The 20,081-nt window shown below is 38.3% G+C and overlaps 2 protein-coding genes across 8 annotated transcripts in view; both read left to right on the plus strand.

Moving 5' to 3' along the window:
* Positions 1–385: 385 nt before the first annotated feature.
* Positions 386–20,081, plus strand: part of ZNF484 (zinc finger protein 484) — a 33,606-nt gene continuing 13,910 nt past the window's right edge. Inside the window, exons 1-3 of one of the 7 annotated variants that reach the window (XM_043927822.1) lie at positions 491–830; positions 2,319–2,391; positions 11,996–12,040. In XM_043927822.1, coding sequence (XP_043783757.1) covers positions 628–830; positions 2,319–2,391; positions 11,996–12,040 — 321 coding nt within the window. In that variant the 5' untranslated portion in view covers positions 491–627. Of the gene's footprint in view, positions 465–490; positions 831–2,318; positions 2,397–3,781; positions 3,909–9,467; positions 10,212–11,995; positions 12,041–20,081 lie in introns of those variants that run through there. The other 6 variants (XM_043927823.1, XM_043927824.1, XM_043927825.1 and 3 more) reach the window with 6 other exon arrangements.
* On the plus strand, positions 3,969–9,064 carry LOC122709866 (eukaryotic translation initiation factor 2 subunit 3-like). The gene is given in 3 exon segments (XM_043927135.1): positions 3,969–4,084; positions 7,445–8,768; positions 8,770–9,064. Coding segments are annotated over 3 exon segments (1,662 nt in total). The 3' UTR covers positions 8,992–9,064.

Below are 20,081 nucleotides of genomic sequence, written 5' to 3' on the forward strand. Positions count from 1 at the left end.
CCCAGATTATGGTATCCCTTGGTAAATGCTCCCTAGATGCTTGGATAGAGTGTTTATTCTGCTACTTGGGGATGGAGTGCCTAATAATTGCTGATTAGATATTATTGTTTGAGGTGCTTCAAATCCACAAGAATAGGGAAGATGCCTGGGGCTGCTTTGGGTGATCAGCTCTGGTTGTTCCTGGCTTAACTCCAGTATACATCCCTCGGTTCCTCCTTTGCTCCTGAGAGCTCTTAACTACACAAATCTACCTCACTTCAACATGGCCGCCCACAGGCCTGAGTGACTACATGGGCGCCGCCATATTGCATCAAATTTAAATCATTTAGAGAGGGGCAGAGTTCAGCAGAGCGCCATGTTGAATACTGGCAAGTTTTCGCAGAGAAGCCACTGTTGAGCATGGGCATATGGAGGCGGAGCCTAAGAAGTTCCACAAGGGCAGGGAGGGAATCCAGAAAAAGGAAGTAGGTGGAGTTGTATTTCCTGTGACTCTGTGTGTGTGTGTGTGTGTGTGTGAGTTTGTGTGTGTGTGTCTGTGTCTGTGTCTGTGTGCGCGCGCCCGCGCGCGCGCCCGCAGGGGTGCGCGCTCGCTCAGTATCTCGGTTGTGTCCGATTCTTGGCGACCCCATGGATTGTAGCCCTCCAGGCTCCTCTGTCCATGGAATTTTCCGCAAGAATATTGGAGCGGGTTGCCATTTCCTTCTGTTGGGGATCTTTGCCACCCAAGGATCCAACCAGTGCTTCTTGCACCTACTGCACTGGCAGGCAGATTCTTTACCACTGCGCCACCTGAGTGACCACTGTCTTAAAAGCGCATGGGTGAGGGGCTGGTGAGTGCAGGGAGCATTGGGGTGGGGGTTGAGTGGGGAGGTGTCGCTGATGTCCGTGATGAACAATGGGGTCAGAGATGGAGGCGGTCAGTGGATGGAATAGTAGGGGTCGGTGTGGTCTTGATGGTGGCTTCCGGCGGGATTGGTGGGGTCTGTAACGGTGGATCCCTGGAGACATGGGGTGGGAGTGATAGTGGATGGTGGAACTCCAGGTGGAGTGATGGGATCTGTGGGATATTTGTTGTTGGATCTGTGGGCAGATTCCTGGATTCTGTAGGGGGAGGGTAACTGTGGGGCCTGAGAAATGAAGGATCTGAAGATGGTAGATGGTCATTAATATCTTCTCTTTTTTTCTGCTTACTAGGTTGTTTCTATTTCTGATTTTTAAAAAATTATTGATGGAATAATAATCAATAAATAATCATAATAGGAGTAGAAAAGAGTTTTGTTAGTATTATTTGAACCAAACTGAGGACTGTAGCCCAGGAGACAGCTAGGAGGCTCTGTGGAATTGCTAGGTTGAAGTATGTTTTCAGCATAGCCTTATAAACTTATCAGAACAAAGATCATATATCAAACACGACAGGGATACATTCCTTCAACGTTTTAAAGCAGTCAGATTTAATACATACACAGGGAGACTGCAGAACCATGATTCCTGTTAAGGGGATGTTATAAGAAGGGAGTTACTTATTCTTATCTTCCAAACACCTTAATGGTTAAAGCAGATGTGCTGTGTGTGTTCACACAAAGTTCAGTCTGAACCATGTGTAAGCCAAAACGACTTCTTCATGCCTCATTATGTGAAAGTTTTCTTCATCATGGTACACTTTGCTAGAGATTAAAAAATATGTCATGTGCTTTGATCCCGGTTAGGAGCTACATTGTCATTCCTAGTTATTTATGTATCATTTTTCTTCCTTTTTTTTTTTATTATCAGGATTCTCAAGATTTATTTTATTGGTCATTTTGAAGTATTCTTTATGTTTATACTCTCTACTATTTTTATATTAATTTTATCTTTTTTAAAGATGTTTTCTCCCTGCTCCCCCATTTCCCCCCATTTTATGTAATTGTCATTCTTTTTTTTTTTTTTTTTGTAATTGTCATTCTTTTCCTTATTTTCCTAATTTTACTGGATATATTTAAGGGTATGATATTTCTTTTATATACATCTTTATTTTTGAAATGTATAATTTCAGTTTGATGTTCCACTTTGATCCTGAGTTGAGTTTCTTTATTCCTGAGTTATTGATATGTTTTATTTTTAATTTTATTGTATTTTCATAGACTGTAGACTGCAAAGTCTGTTTTTAACAATTTATCAAGCTTTTTCTTTTTCTAAAATTTTTTTTTTAATTGAAGGATAATTGCTTTACAGAATTTTGTTGTTTTCTGCCACACCTCAACATGAATCAGCCATAGGTATACATATATCCCCTCCCTTCTGAACCTCCCTCCCATCTCCCTCCCTATCCCACCCTCTAGGTTGATCCAGAGCCCCTGTTTGAGTTTCCTGAGACATACAGCAAATTCCCGTTGGCTCTCTATTTTAAACACAGTAATGTAAGTTTCCATGTTACTCTTTCCATACATCTCATCTTCTCCCCTCTCTCCCCATGTCCATAAGTTTATTCTCTATGTCTGTTTCTCCATTGCTACCCTGTAAATAAATTCTTCAGAACCATTTTTCTATATTCCATATATGTGTGTTAGAATACGATATTTCTCTTTCTCTTTGTGACTTGAAGGCTAGCTACACAAGCTGCAGTGAACTTTGTTCAGTGGATGTAAGAGAAAGCATATTTTCCATTTGTGTGGTATAAACCTCTCCTAATGTAAATTAAATATAGCTTGTTGGTATTTTTCAAGTCTTTCTTTTTCTTATTTTTGGTCTACTTGATTCATCATATTTCTAAAGAGTTGTGGTAATAATTTTTTACTAATAATTTGTAGTTCTATGTGCCTTTTTACTAGTTTTGTTTGCATGTATTGGGAAAGGCATGCATAAATCTAATGATTAATGCATTTGTATTTTTTAAAATTTATTGGATGCTATTATTATAGGATCTCTCTTTTCAGTGAAAAGGAATTTCAACCTTGAATTTCATTTTGATATTTATATTGCTATCCCAGCTTTCACTTTCATTTGGATGATTTATCTTTGCCCAGGGCTTTATTTTGTTTTTCTATTGCTCTCACTGTTTAGATCTACTGCTTGCAATAGATACAATTTGGTTTTTTCAAATCTAACCTATAACCTTGTCTTTGTCAATAGATAATTTTGCCTTTTCAGGTTAGTGTAATAATGATTTACCCAATTTTATACCTTTCATTTTAATGTTTACTATTTATTTTAACTCACTTTTCTGCTTTTCTTTTCCTTTTTCATTGGATTGATGAAATTTTTGTTCATTGTTTCCATTCTACACCCCAGATAACTTCTGTTTTTTTCCTGAAATGTTTTGTCATATGATAATGTTATTATTTTTCCCTTTGATTACATTCTTATCATATCATCATCATTGTCCTTTTTAATAATTATGTATCTTGCAAAAGTTATTGCTGAAAGATATATTTCTATTAGCTATTTCTCACCTGATTTATTTTACATTTATTTGGAATACTTTTGTGGGTTTTTTTTTTTTTCTCAGATAATGATAAGAGATACGTTGTAAGTGCTTTCATTTTTGAAAATGTCCTTAGCCCTAACAGACAAGTGGTCCTTTAGATGCTACTTCTGATGTCACTTAGCTTTTATTACTGCAGATGAGGCATCTTGATTTTTTTAATTCTTTCTCTGTAAATAATCTGTTCATTCACTTGCACTTTAGATGTGCACTTTGGATGTGTTTTAGATTTTAAAATTTATTTTTAAAATTCAGGAATACTCATAGATTTGTTCACTGATTGAGTTCTGAATTGTTTGTGTGTGTATGTAAATTTGTTAGGAAAACTAATGGAATAGGTCTACTGTGTGTGGATAGTGAGAGGAGTCCTTGGGTGATTTTTCATGGCCCATTGAAGGTGCAGGCCTGTCTGGAACTGGAGTCTTGGGATTACCAATGGAGATGTGTGGTGAGTAGTGTGGACAAAGAATGTGGCCTGCCATTTCAGTAAACAAAAGAGGTTGTGACCATGAAGCCATCAGCCACTGCTGCTACCCCCAATTGTTCACCTTTAGGGGAATTCATAATGGAGAAAAATAAAGTATTGGTCCCAGATCATTACAGTGCTTGTCAAAGGAATGATTTGTAATGAATGCAGACTCTTGCATTGTCCCATATATAGAAAAATGCTAAATTCATTAGCTTGAGATCCCTGGATTTTCTTTAATTGACAGACAGTCATCTTTTGATATTCCAGATACTTGGTTTTTGTTTTGTTGCAAAAGCTCCCGTTTACTCTGGCTCCTCCCTTATCTCTTCAGAACAGTCCCTTTGAGCTGTCTGAGGGGCTGTATCCTGGACTTAAGTCCTCAGTAAGTCTACTTAATAAAAATAATCCTCACCTTTTAGGGTGAGAATTTTTTTTCAGTCAACAGTAGTAATAAAGGTATGGATGCCAGTTATTGGTGCATGTGGGATTGTGATATAATAAGAAATATGTATTTTGGTTTTCATCCACAGTTCCCAGCACAAAGCTTCTAACACCTTTCTAATTTCCTAAGTGATAAGAGGTATAGGGGCCTCTTTTATTTCTGTCTCTTGACATAGCACCAGAGGGATAAAGGTGAAATTAGTGGGGGTTTTGTTGTTGTTGTTATAAATAATAAGTTCCTTTGAAACACCCCTCTGTTTATTTTAATGAAGTGATGTTTGGAAAGCCCCTAGTGAATCACTCAATGGGGGCTGTTTGTCAGGGGAACCAAGCAAGTTCTTAAAGTTTTAGAGCTTGAAGTTGAGTAGGAAGTTGAATCACCAATGGCTAGTTATTTAATCAGTCATCTGTACATAGTGAAGCCTTCATAAAAACTCAAAAGAATGGAGTTTGGAGAGTTTCTAGACTGAACATGTGGAGAATCTGGGAGAGCAATGAACTCCTTCTGACATATCTTGCATATCCATCTCTTCTACATGGCTGTTTCTGAATTATATTCTCTTATAATAAATTGGTAACCTAATAAATAAAATATTTTCTTGAGTTCTATGAGCTACTCTAGAAAATTAGTGTAATATGAGGGAACCTCCTGGGAACCTCTAATTGTAGCCAGTTTGTCAGAAACACAAGTAAGAGCCTGAATTTGTGGTTGGCATCTGAAATTGGGGTGGGGACAGGCTTATAGGACTGAGTCCCTAACCTGTGTGAATAATGCTAACACTCTAAGTAGATGGTATGAGAATAGAAGAAAAACACACAGGAGGAGTTTTTCCTTTTCCGCGCACGGGATTGATGGATATAGAGTCAGGACCATCAGTTCAGTTCAGTTCAGTTCAGTCACTCAGTCGTGTCTGACTCTTTGCGACCCCATGAATCGCAGCATGCCAGGCCTCCCAGTCCATCACCAACTCCTGGAGTTTACTCAAACCCATGTCCATCGAGTTGGTGATGCCATCCAACCATCTCATTCTCTGTCGTCCCCTTCTCCTCCTGCCCCCAATCCCTCCCAGCATCAGGGTCTTTTCCAATGAGTCAACTCTTCGCATTAGGTGGCCAAAGTATTGGAGTTTCAGCTTCAGCATCAGTCCTTCCAGTGAACACCCAGGACTGATCTCCTTTAGGATGGACTGGTTGGATCTCCTTACAGTCCAAGGGACTTCTCAAGAGTCTTCTCTAACACCCCAGTTGAAAAGCATAAATTGTTCTGCACTCAGCTTTCTTTATACTCCAACCCTGACATCCATACATGACCACTGGAAAAACCATAGCCTTGATTAGACGGACCTTTGTTGGCAAAGTAATGTCTCTGCTTTTTAATATGCTATCCAGGTTGGTCATAACTTTCCTTCCAAGGAGTAAGCGTCTTTTAATTTCATGGCTGCAATCACCATCTGCAGTGATTTTGGAACCCCCCCAAAAAAAATCTGACACTGTTTCCACTGTCTCCTCATATATTTCCCACGAAGTGATAGGACCAGATGCCATGATATTAGTTTTCTGAATGTTAAACTTTAAGCCAACTTTTTCACTCGCCTCTTTCACTTTCATCAAGAGGCTTTTTAGTTCCTCTTCACTTTCTGCCATAAGGGTGGTGTCATCTGCATATCTGAGGTTATTGATATTTCTCCCGGCAATCTTGATTCCAGCTTGTGCTTCTTCCAGCTCAGAGTTTCTCATGATGTACTCTGCATATAAGTTAAATAAGGAGGGTGACAGTATACAGCCTTGACATACTCCTTTTCCTATTTGGAACCAGTCTATTGTTCCATGTCCAGTTCTAACTGTTGCTTCCTGACCGGCATACAGGTTTCTCAAGAGGCAGGTCAGGTGGTCTGGTATTCCCATCTCTTTCAGAATTTTCCATAGTTTATTGTGATCCACACAGTCGAAGGCTTTGGCATAGTCAATAAAGCAGAAATAGATGTTTTTCTGGAACTACCTTGCTTTTTCGATGATCCAGCTGATGTTGGCAATTTGATCTCTGGTTCCTCTGCCTTTTCTAAATCCAGCTTGAACATCTGGAGGTTCACAGTTCATGTATTGCTGAAGCCTGGCTTGGAGAATTTTGAGCATTACTTTACTAGTGTGTGAGATGAGTGCAATTGTGCGGCAGTTTGAGCATTCTTTGGCATTGCCTTTCTTTGGGATTGAAATGAAAACTCACCTTTTCCAGTCCTGTGGCCACTGCTGAATTTTCCAAATTTGCTGGCATATTGAGTGCAGCACATTCACAGCATCATCTTTCAGGATTTGAAATAGCTCAACTGGAATTCCATCACATCCACTAGCTTTGTTCATAGTGATGCTTCCTAACGCCCACTTGACTTCACATTCCAGAATGTCTGGCTCTAGGTGAGTGATCACACCATAGTGATTAACTGGGTCGTGAAGATCTTTTTTGTATAGTTCTTTTGTGTATTCTTGCCACCACTTTTTAATATCTTCTGCTTCTGTTAGGTCCATATCATTTCTGTTAGGTCTTTTATTGTGCCCATCTTTGCATGAAATGTTCCCTTGGTATCTATAATTTTCTTGAAGAGATTTCTAGTCTTTCCCATTCTATCATTTTCCTCTATTTCTTTGCATTGATTGCTGAAAAAGGCTTTCTTATCTCTCCTTGCTATTCTTTGGAACTTGGCATTCAAATGGGTATATCTTTCCTTTTCTTCTTTGCTTTTGGCTTCTCTTCTTTTCACAGCTACTTGTAAGGCCTCCTCAGACAGCCGTTTGCTTTTTTGCATTTTTTTTTCCTGGGGATGGTCTTGATCCCTGTCTCCTGTACAGTGCCACGAACCTCCGTCCATAGTTCATCAGGCACTCTGTCTATCAGATCTAGTCCCTTAAATCTATTTGTCACATCCACTGTATAATCATAAGGGATTTGATTTAGGTCACACCTGAATGGTTTAGTGGTTTTCCCCACTTTCTTCAATTTAAATCTGAATTTGGCAATAAGGATTTCATGATCTGAGCCACAGTCAGCTCCCGGTCTTGTGCATAATTCTCACAATTAGGTTGTGCTTTTTTTTTTTTTTCAGTTTGTGCTATCTAAAAGATGACTTTTTAAACATTTCCTGTGAAAATTTTAAGAAATACGAATGTAGAGAAAAAAGTATAAAGAAGCTTCAGCTCTCTGGGCAAGATGGCGGGGGCGAGGCTGGTGTGACTTTAGGGCAGCTGCACCTTTCTCGGCAAGATCTCGCTACTTTGAATGTTTCCAAGTTGACGCCACTTTCACATGAAGTTATCAGCAGACAAGCCACAATTAATATAGGTACAATTGGTCACGTAGCTCATGGGAAATCTACAGTTGTAAAAGCTATTTCTGGAGTCCACACTGTCCGTTTCAAAAACGAACTGGAAAGAAATATTACAATCAAACTTGGCTATGCTAATGCTAAGATTTATAAACTTGACGACCCAAGTTGTCCTCGGCCAGAATGTTATAGATCCTGTGGAAGTAGCACACCCAATGAGTTTCCTACAGACATTCCAGGGACCAAAGGGAACTTCAAATTAGTCAGGCATGTTTCCTTTGTTGACTGTCCTGGCCACAGTATTCTGATGGCTGCTATGCTGAATGGTGCCGCAGTGATGGATGCCGCTCTTCTGTTGATAGCTGGTAACGAGTTTTGTCCTCAGCCTCAGACATCTGAACACTTGGCTGCTATAGAAATCATGAAACTAAAGCATATTTTGATTCTACAAAATAAAATTGATTTGGTAAAAGAAAGCCAGGCTAAAGAACAGTATGAACAGATCCTTGCATTTGTTCAAGGTACAGTAGCAGAAGGCGCTCCTATTATCCCAATTTCTGCTCAGCTAAAATACAATATTGAAGTTGTCTGTGAGTATATAGTAAAGAAAATTCCAGTACCCCCAAGAGACTTTACTTTAGAACCCAGACTTATTGTTATTAGATTCTTTGATGTCAACAAACCTGGCTGTGAAGTTGATGACCTTAAGGGGGGTGTAGCTGGTGGTGGTATTCTAAAAGGAGTGTTAAAGGTGGGCCAGGAGATAGAAGTCAGACCTGGTATTGTTTCCAAAGACAGTGAAAGAAAACTCATGTGTAAACCTATCTTTTCCAAAATTGTATTGCTTTTCGCAGAGCATAATAATCTTCAGTATGCTGCCCCAGGAGGTCTTATTGGAGTTGGAACAAAAATTGACCCCAGTTTGTGCCGGGCTGACAGAATGGTGGGGCAAGTACTTGGTGCAGTTGGAGCTTTACCTGAGATCTTCACAGAATTGGAAATTTCCTGTTTCCTGCTTAGACGGCTTCTAGGTGTTCGCACTGAAGGAGACAAGAAAGCAGCGAAAGTACAAAAGCTGTCTTAAGAATGAAGTGCTCACAGTGAATATAGGATCCCTGTCAACATGAGGAAGAGTTAGTGCAGTCAAGGCTGATTTGGGCAAAATCGTCTTGACTAATCCTGTGTGCACAGAAGTAGGAGAAAAAATTGCACTTAGCCGAAGAGTTGAGAAACACTGGCGTTTAATTGGTTGGGGTCAAATAAGAAGAGGAGTGACAATCAAGCCAACAGTAGATGATGACTGAAGAATTAAATAACAGATTTGGATGAAGTTGGAATTTCTCTTAACAACCTAGGGGTATATTTTCAGAACAATACTGGGAAAGTAATTTCACAGCTCATTACCTTAGTAGTAGCTGTAAGGTTATTGTCATTTTTTGGTGATGAAAATTTAACCTTTAGTACTGAAATAGAGCCTACAATAAATGTAGAAATTAGCATCATGTTGGATTGAATCTACATTTTACCAGAAATTAATCATTCCCAAATAATGTCTAATTTATACATCAGTGCAGATTTGAAAGGAAACTGCTACAACCAGAATTTGCTGTAGTAGACATACCACTGAACCTGTTTGAAATAAAGTCTTTGTTCTTATTAACAACAACAAAAAAAAAGAAGCTTCATTTACCCATCAGTTTCTACAGTTATTAGCTCATGCTTAGTCATTTCTCATCTATCCCTTCCTCCAACACTTTTTCTCTTTGACTGGATTATTTTGAGGCAAATCTCAAAGACTGTGTCATTTTACCTCAAAATATCTCAATACATAAAATATTTTGATAAAAATAACCACAGTGCTATTATCACACTTTTAAAAATGACAATATGTTTTAAAGGATCATTTTATGTGGATTGGATTGGTAAGATTTTGAGGCTTGGTCAGATTCAGATTCCTGTTTTGGTTTTTGGGGAGCAAGATTACTTCCCAGGTGATTTTGTGTACTTGATCAGGAGGCACATAACGTCTGCTTATTTGTTTCTGTGATGTGAGGTGCCGTTGATGATTGTTTCTTAGTCCATATTTCATTATGTGTGCAAAGTGGACATTTCCCTTTCTACTGTTCCTTCACTTTGTTGACTTAAAAAATGCATAATCTGAGAGCTGAGAGTTAAGTTTCATTTGGGGGCAAGATAAGGAGTATAGCTCAGGGGACAGTGTCTCATATAGCTCTGAGGAACTGCTCTGAGGGGTAAGGAGGGAAGGTCAATATTATATAAGATTTAAGTCAAGCACACATTTTGGCGGCGGCTTCCTGCTAGTCATGAGAAGGTTGCTGCTAGCCACAAGGAGATGTTTCTGTTAATGATTTTAATGCCTTTCTATATATGAGAAGATGCAAGAATCGAAACTGGTAAAATCTCCTGAAAATACATCTAAAGGCCTGTTCTACCAGTTTTTGCCAGAGCGCAGAGTGCCTAATTCCTGATCTCCACCCTGAACATCTTTCAGGGTGTGCTGAAGGTCAGTGGCCACTGTGGCTAGTGACTTAATTGTTGTAGAGGCAGATGGCAAATGTCTATTTTTAGTTGGTAACTTGTAGCTGGAATAATTGTATAAAAACAGAAATTTCTTCATGAAGTGTTTGGTTATGCTTGACTCTTCTCCTTTTACAAGTTTCAAAAACAATGACTTGATTCCCTTATTAAGCCAATGGTGCTGGAAATGTTCTCTCTCAGTTGGGATGGCAGAATCACAGATGTGAAAAATAGGGGAAAATGCTATATATCTTTATTCATGTACTTTATATAAGTTATACCACACACACAAAAAATTAACAAGGAAGTTTAACTAAATGTCATTTGTATTAGAAAAGTGTATTTAATAGAAATACTTCTAATATAAAAGAAGCAAAAGTTTTAAAAGTCTATCATAAAAAGATATTAGGGAGGATGGGTCTAGGGTGAAAGGGACACAGTCCCGAGTGTGTAAGCCTTGACTGGAATGTGCCTCCAATAAAAGAGCAAGAAAAGGTGTTTCTGGGATAATTGGGAATTTTGAATATGAGCTGGATATTGAAGTGTTATAGAATTGCTAATAATTTCCTCAGGTATGATGATAATCTTTTTATTATTATTTAACAAAATATCATTTATTTTATTAAATGAAATAATATTTACTTATTACATAAAGAAAGCTGAGCCCCAAAGAATTGATGCTTTTGAACTGTGCTGTTGGAGAAGACACTTGAGGATCCCTTAGACAGCAGGGAGATCAAATTGGTCAATCCTAAAGGAAATCAGTCCTGAATGAATATTTGTTGGAAGGACTGATGCTGAAGCTGAAGCTCCAATACTTCGCCACCTGATGCAAAGAACTGACTCATGGGAAAAGACCCTGATGTTGGGAAAGATTGAAGGCAGGAGGAGAAGGGGATGACAGAGGATGAGATGGTTGGATAGCATCACTGACTCAATGGACATGCGTTTGAGCAAGTTCTGGGAGTTGGTGATGGACAGGGAAGCCTGGCATACTGCAGTCCATGGGGTCACAAAGAGTCAGACATGACTGAATGACTGAACTGAACCAAACTGAATAATCTTTTAGGAGATTGATGTATTTAGGCAAGAAGTGTCATGACATTTGCAACTTTCAAATGGTTCAGCAAAAAAAAATAACAGTGTATATACAATCATGTCTTCCTAAATATATATGCATTTACATGTAACTATATGTGTGCATATGAAGATAAAACATATATGAAAAATACTAAATTAGATGGAAGGTATATGCGTGTTTCTTGTTTTTTACTAGTAATGTAAACATTCAAATTACCTATAATTTTCCCATCATCCAAATGTTATATCTGTTAACATATTAATATATTTCCTTCCAGATGATTTTCTCTGTGTGCATGAATGCATTCATGTATGTGTTCATGTGTACACACACTCATATTATTCAATGAAAATGGACTCATACTGTTTGGTACATCTTTTTATTTTTACTTAGCATTTTATTTTTCTATAGTACTTTAATTTTACATAATATTGTATCCTATAGATGCCCTGTGAAGTATTTAAGCTGTTGATAATTATTGGGTATCAAGATGTTTCTAATTTTCTTTTTCTTTTTTTGGTATTAGCCATGCTGTGGTAAAACTCCGGCATTTAAATCTTTGTACAATACAGGATGATTTTTTTGCGATATGGTTCTACAAATAAGTTTCTGGGTCAGGTTCATGGACAGTCAATGACATTGACACATTTCCTTCTCTCATGTGTCCCTCTGTCAATCTGTTTTCTCAGATCTCTGCCCCTTTCCCAGAAGAGCCAGAAATGACCAAGTCCCTGGTAAGTTCTTCTTTGTTCATTTATTTATTTGCTGCTTTCTTTACTTTTCAGTGAGTTTTAGAAGGAAAATCACTGCAGATGGTGATTGCAGCCATGAAATTAAAGGAGGCTTACTCCTCGGAAGGAAAGTTATGACCAACCTAGAAAGCATATTAAAAAGCAGAGACATTACTTTACCAACAAAGGTCCATCTAGTCAAGGCTATGGTTTTCCCAGTGGTCATGTATGGATGTGAGAGTTGGACTATAAAGAAAGCTGAGCGTCGAAGAATTGATGCTTTTGAACTGTGGTGTTGGAAAAGACTCTTGAGAGTCCCTTGGACTACAAGGGGATCCAATCAGTCCATCCTAAAGGAAATCAGTCCTAGGTGTTCATTAGAAGGACTGATGCTGAAGCTGAAACTCCAATACTTTGGCCACCTGATGGCGAAGAACTGACTCATTTGAACAGACCCTGATGCTGGGAAAGATTGAGGGCAGGAGGAGAAGGGGATGACAGAGGATAAGATGGTTGGATGGCATCACTGACTCGATGGACATGGGTTTGGGTGGACTCCGGGAGTTGGTGATGGACAGGGAGGCCTGATGTGCTGCTGTTCATGGGGTCGCAAAGAGTCGGACACGACTGAGCAACTGAACTGATTAACAAACACATATAGTAAATGGACAAGTGTAAATAAATAAAAACTAAGATCAAAGACAGTAAAAAGAGACTATCAACTCCAAGTCAAGCTTGGATTATAGGTATATGTGAGTCGTGTGACTTAACAGTTATGAACTTTGAACTACAAAATTGTCTCTGATCTTCATGAAACACATAGCAATAATGGAAATGAAATACATGCTTTATATTGTTAAAAAGTAATTTATTTCATCTATAACAATTACTTCCTGGTTCTTGATGTTTGAGAAAATTTTTGATAGTTTTTTTTTTTACTTTATATTTTATATTGAAGTATAGCCAGTTAACAATGATGTGATAGTTTCAGGTGGACACCAAAGGGACTCAGTAGTACATATACATGTATGCATTCTCCCCCAGACTTTGCTCCTATCCTGGCTGCAACATAACATTGAGCAGACTTCCCTGTGCTATACAGTAGGACCTTGTTGGTTATCCATTTTAAATATAAGCGGTGTGTATGTGTCAGTCACAAACTTCCTAACTATTCCTTCCCCGTATTCTTTCCCCAATCCCGCACTGCTCTGGCATCTAGGTTTGTTCTCTAAGTCTGTGAGTCTGTTTCTGTTTTGTAAATAAGTTCATGTGTACCAATTCTTTTTAGATTCTGCTTAGAAGGGGTATCATACACTGTCTTTCTCTGTCTAACTTACTTCACTAAGTATGACAATCTCTGGGTTCATCCATGTTGCTGCAAATGGCATAATTTCATTCTTTTTTAATGGCTGAGTAATATTCCATTGTATATATGTACCATATTTTCTTTCTCCATTCCTCTGTAAATGGACATTTAGGTTGCTTCCATGTCTTAGCTATTGTAAACAGTACTGAAACAAACTCTGGGGTGCATATATCCTTTTGGACCATGATTTTCTTCAGGAATATGCCCAGGGATGGGATTGCAAGGTCATATGGTAGCTGTATTTTTAGGTTTTTAGAGAAGCCACCATATTGTTCTACATAGTGGCTATGCCAATTTGCATTCCCACCGACATTGTAGGAAGGTTCCCTTATCTCTACACTCTCTCCAGCATTTATTCTTTGTGGATTTTTTTGATGATAGCCATGTTGACTGGTGTGAATGATATCTCATTGTAGTTTTGATTTACATTTCTATAGTAATTAGCGATGTTGAGCATCTTTTCATGTGCCTGTTGGTCATCTGTATGCCTTTGAAGAAATGTCTGTTTAGGTCTTCTGCCCATTTTTTGAGTGGGTTGTTTGTTTTGATTATGTTAAACCTCATGAGCTGTTTGCAAAGTTTGGAGACTAATCCCATGTCAGTCACATCATTTGCAAACATTTTATCCCAACCTGTAGGTTTTCTTTTCATTCTGGGTTGGTTTTTTTTTTTTCCCAATTATTTTTATTAGTTGGAGGCTAATTACTTTACAATATTGTAGTGGTTTTTGCCATACATTGACATGAATCAGCCATGGATTTACCTGTGTTCTCCATCCTGAACCCCCCTCCCACCTCCCTCCCTATCCCATCCCTCTGGGTCTTCCCAGTGCACCAGCCCTGAGCACTTGTCTCATGCATCCAACCTGGGCTGGTGGTCTGTGTCGCACTGATAAAATACATGTTTCGATGTTGTTCTCTCAGATCATCCCACCCTCACCTTCTCCCATAGAGTCCAAAATTCTGTTCTATACACATGTGTCTCTTTTTCTGTCTTGCCTATAGGGTTGTCATTACCATCTTTCTAAATTCCATATATATGCGTTAGTATACTGTATTGCTGTTTATCTTTCTGGCTTACTTCACTCTGTATAATGGGCTCCGGTTTTATCCATCTCATTAGAACTGATTCAAATGTATTCTTTTCAATGGCTGAGTAATATTCCATTGTGTATATATACCACAGTTTTCTTATCCATTCGTCTGTTGATGGGCATCTAGGTTGCTTCCATGTCCTGGCTATTATAAACAGTGCTGCGATGAACACTGGGGTGCACGTGTCTCTTTCAGATCTGGTTTCCTCGGTGTGTATGCCCAGGAGTGGGATTGCTAGGTCATATGGCAGTTCTATTTCCAGTTTTTTAAGGAATCTCCACATTGTTCTCCATGGCGGCTGTACTAGTTTGCATTCCCACCAACAGTGTAAACATTTTATCCCAATCTGTGGGTTTTCTTTTCATTCTGTTTTTTGTTTTCTTTGCTGTGCAAAAGTTTTTAAGTTTAAGTAGGCCCCCTTTGTGCATTTTTGTTTTTATTTCCATTATTTGGGGAGACACATAAAAAGGATATTGCTACATTTATGTTGAAGATTGTGCTGCTTATGTTTTTCTCTAGGAGTTTTATAGTGTCTGGTCTCACATTTAGGTCTTTAATCCATTTTGAGGTTATTTTTGTGTATGGTATTAAAGAATGATCTTTTTTTTTAAAACAGGTAGCTGTCTAGTTCCCCCAGCACCATTTGCTGACGAGACTGCCTGTCCAACATTGTATTGTCTTGCCTCCTTTGTCATAGATTAACTGACCAAAGGTGTATGAATTTACTTCTGGGCTTTCTATTCAGTTCTATTGATCTATATTTCTACTTTTGTCAGGAAGTCTGATTCCTTCTGCTTCGTTTTCCTTTCTTAAGATTGCTTTGGCTATTTGAGGTCTTTTGTGTCTCTAAACAGATTTTGAGATTTTTTTTTGTTCTGTGCTGCGCTCTGCTTAGTTGCTCAGTTGTGTCTGACTCTGCGACCCCATGGACTGTACCCACCAGGCTCGTCTGTCCATGGGGATTCTCCAGGCAAGAACACTGGTAAGGGTTGCATTTCTTTCACCTGGGGATCTTCCCAACCCAGGGATCGAACCCAGGTATCCCACATTGCACGTGGATTCTTTACCATCTGAGCCACCAAGGAAGCCGTAGTTCTGTGAAAAATGCCATTGGTCATTGGATCAGGATTGCATTGAACCTGTAGATTGCTTTGGGTAGTATATTCATTTTGACAATATTAATTTTTCCAGTCCACAAACATGATATATCTTTTCATCTGTTTGTGTCTCCTTCAGTTTCCTTCATCGACAGCTTATAATTTTCAGAGTATAGGTCTTTAGTTTCGTTAGGTAGGTTTATTCATAGGTAGTTTATCCTTTTGATATGATGGTAAATGGAATTGTTTCTTGAATTTCTCTTTCTGATCTTTTGATGTTATTGTATAGAAATGCAGCATGTTTATGTGTGTGTATTCATTATGTAACTTGCAACTTTACTAGATTCACTGGTGAGATTTAACAGTTTTGTAGTAGCGTCCTTAGGGTCTTCTATGAATAGGATCATCTCATTTGCAAATAGTGACAGTTTAACTTCTTCATTTTCAATTTGGATTCTATTTGCTTCTTTTTCTTCTCCAATTGCTGTAACTAGGACATCCAGAACTATGCTGAATAATAGTGGTGAGAGCGAACACCCTTGTCTTATTCCTGATCTTAGAGAAAATGCTTTCAGCATTTCAACATTAGTATGATGTTACACAGTAGATTTGTCATATATGGCCTTTATTATGTTGAGGAACGTTCCCCCCATGCCCACTTTCTGTAGAGTTTTTATCATAAAAAGGTGCTGAATTTTGTCTTTCTGCATCTATTGAGATAATCATATGGTTTTTATCCTTCAGTTTGTGTGTCACATTGATTGATTTGCAGATATTGAAAAATCCTTGCATCTGTACATGAATCCCACTGGATCATAGTGAATGATCTTTTTAATGTATTGTTAGACTTGGATTGTTAGTATTATGTTGAGGATTTATGCCTCTACATTCATTGATATTGGCTTGTAATTTTCTTTTTTTTGTGGTATCTTTGTCTGGTATTGATCACAGCGTGATGGTGGCATCAGAGAACGAGTTTGGAAGTTTTCCTACATCTGTAATTTTGTGGAACAGTTTCAGAAGGTTAGGTGTTTTGTTGCTATTGTTTTTCAGTCAGTAAGTCATATCCGACTCTCTGTAACCCCATGGACTGCAGCACACCAGTCTCCTCTGTCCTTCACTATTTCCTGGAGTTGGCTCAAATTCATGTCCATTGAGTTGGTGATGCTAGCTAATCATCTCATCCTCTGTCGACTGCTTCTCCTCCTGACCTCAGTCTTTCCAGCATCAGGGTCTTTTCCAGTGAGTCATCTCTTTGCATCAGGTGGCCATAGTATTGGAACTTCAGCATCAGTCCTTCCAATGAATATTAAGGGTTGATTTCCTTCAGGATTGACTGGTTTGATCTCCTTGCAGTCAAAGGGACTCTCAAGAGTCTCTCCAGCTCTACAATTCGAAAGCATCAGTTCTTTGGCACTCCCTCTTTTTTACGGTTCAACTCTCCCACCTGTCTATGACTACTGGAAAAATCATAGCTTTGACTAAAGGACCTTTGTTGGTAAAGTGATGTCTCTGCTTTTTATTTTTTTTTCCCATTTATTTTTATTAGTTGGAGGCTAATTACTTTACAGTATTGTAGTGGTTTTTGCCATACATTGACATGAATCAGCCACAGATTTACATGTGTTCCCCATCCCAATCCCCCCTCCCGCCTCCCTCTCCAGATGTCTCTGCTTTTTAATATGCTCTTTAGGTTGGTCATAGCTTTCCTTCCAAGGAGCAAGCGTCTTGTAATTTCATGGCTGCAGTCATTGTCCAAAGTGATTTTGGAGCCCAGGGAAATAAAATCTGTCCTTGTTTCCACTTTTTCCCCTTCTATTTGCTGTGAAGTGATGGGACCAGATGCCATGATTGTAGCTTTTTGATGTTGAGTTTCAAGCCAGCTTTATCGATCTCTTTTACCTTCATCAAGGGGTTCTTTAGTCCTCTTTACTTTCCGCCATTAGAGTGGTATCATCTGCATATCTGGGGTTGTTGATAATTCTCCCAGCAGTGTTGATTCCAGCTTGTGATTCATCCAGCCCAGCATTTCACATAATGTACTCTGCATATAAGTTATACACACAGGGTAAACAAACTTGTTGTATTCCTTTCCCAATTTTGAACCAATCAGTTGTTCTATGTCTGGTTCTAATGATTGCTTCCTGATCTACATACAGATTTCTCAGGAGACAGATAAGTGATCTGGTACTCCCATGTCTTTAAGAATTTTCCACAGTTTGTTGTGATCTACACAATCAGTTTAGTGTAGACCATGAAGCAGAAGTAGATATTTCTTGGAATTCCCTTGCTTTCTCCATGATCCAGTGAATGCTGGCAATCTGGACTGTGGTTCCCCTACCTGTTCTAAGCCCAGCTTGTACATCTGGAAGTTCTTGGTTCATGAACTGCTGAAACCTAGCTTGAAGGATTTTGAGCATAACCTTGCTAGCATGTGAAATGAGTGCAATAGTATGATAGTTTGAACATGGTTTGGCATTGCCCTTCTTTGTGATTGGAATGAAAACTGACCTTTTCCAGTCTTGTGGTCACCGCTGAGTTTTCCAGATTTGCTGTCATATTGAGTACAGCATCATCCTTTAGGATTTGAAATAGCTTAGTTGGGATTACATCACCTCCACTAGGTCTGTTCTTAGTAATGCTTCTAAGGCCCACTTGACTTCACACTCCAGATGTTAGGCTCTAGGAGAATGACCACATCTTTGTGGTTATCTGGGTCATTAAGACCTTTCTTGTATAGCTTTTCTGTGTTTTCTTGCCACCTCTTCTTAATCTCTTCTGCTTCTGTTAGGTCCTTTTCCTTTCTGTCCTTTATTGTGCCCATCCTAACATGAGTTATTCCCTTGATAGCTATAGATAGTTATTACCAGTTTTCTTGAAGAAGTCTCTAGTCTTTCCCGTTCTATTGTTTTCCTCTATTTCTTTGCATTGTTCATTTAAGAAGGCCTTCTTCTCTCCCCTTCCTATTCTCTAGCACTCTGCATTCAGTTGGGTGTATTTCTCCCTTTCTTTCTTGCCTTTCACTTTTCTTTATCCCTCAAATTCCAACTTCTCAAAGGTAATCACTCTAAACTCAATCAAACTAATTCTTTTGGTATTTACATTCCTATGTCTAAATCACATGTTTACATTGGTACCTCTTGGTTTTCAGTTTTAGGTAGTATCTGCTGACTTAGCACAATGGAAAATAAAGATTTAACTCTCAGATACTTAAGGCTTCAACACTTATATGCACATTTCTTCTTCCCCTCCTTCTAATATACGTATATCATAATTTGGGGTAAATCGATAGACTGTATTATTAGTATGTTTATTTTAATTATATTCACAGTTGAACCATTTCTTCTATCTTTTATGCACTGTTTTTTATTTTACCTGGAATTAATTATTGTTTGGTTTAATCATTTGTTTCACTTTCCATATCTGGATCACTAAATCAACTCCACAGTCTTCCCAGGTATATAAATATCTTTACAATATGTTAAAATATACTAGATAATGACAGTTAACACCAATCATAAATATTAAGATAGTGCTTACTGTATGCTAGGCATTGTAGACACTATCTCTCTCTCAAATGATTTAATCACATCCCCTTTGAGGTATCTATAATCATTATCCTCATTTTACAGAGAAGGAAGTAGGTCCCCAGAGAAGTTAAGTAAATTGCTCTGGGTTGCACTGCTAGTAAGTGGTGAAACCACGAGTAAAAACCAAGCAATTTGGCTCCAGAATACAGGCTATTTATTTCTGCAGTTGAAAGAAACTTCCCTTGGAGTTCTTGACATGACCAAAGTTGCTCTGTATTTTATTCTCATGCACTAACCTGGGGGGTCTTCCTTTGGCATGCTGCTAGGAATTCCTTTCATGTCTCTCAAGCATTGGATCTCTTATTTTCTGGCTCTTTCTTCATTCACGCTTTCATTTTTAGAGAATATTATCCAGAAAGTATTGTGTGGGAATTAGGTTTTTTGAGACCTTGCAGGTCCAAAAGTATTTTTATTTGACCCTCAGTAATTTCATAGCTAATTCTAGATTGTAAGTCATTTTTACTCAGAAATTTTAAGACATTCTTTCTACTTTAATCATCCCACCTTTTCTTACTGGATGTGATAGAAAGATCCAGATAATAATTTGTGTTGTTTTAAGTTTGCAGTAATTTGTTGCAGCAGCAATAGGAAACCATTACAGATTTTGGTACCTGGACATGGAATGATGCTGTAACAAATACCCCAAAATGTCAAAAGACTTTGGAATTTGGTAATGAATAAAAACTGTAAAAAAATTTGAAGCATATAATAGCAAGAGCCTAGATTTCCTTGAACAGACTGGTAATAGAAATATTGTTGTTAACTTTGCTAGAGAAATCAGAAGAAAGTGAGGAGCACAGTAGGAAAAAAACTATATTGTTTTAGAGAATATCTCATTATTTTAAACAGACATGAATACGGGTGTTAAAGGTGCTTCTGGTGAAGACTCAGAAGGAA

This window comes from Cervus elaphus, chromosome 16 (assembly GCF_910594005.1).
Source record: "Cervus elaphus chromosome 16, mCerEla1.1, whole genome shotgun sequence".
Lineage (NCBI taxonomy): Eukaryota > Metazoa > Chordata > Mammalia > Artiodactyla > Cervidae > Cervus > Cervus elaphus.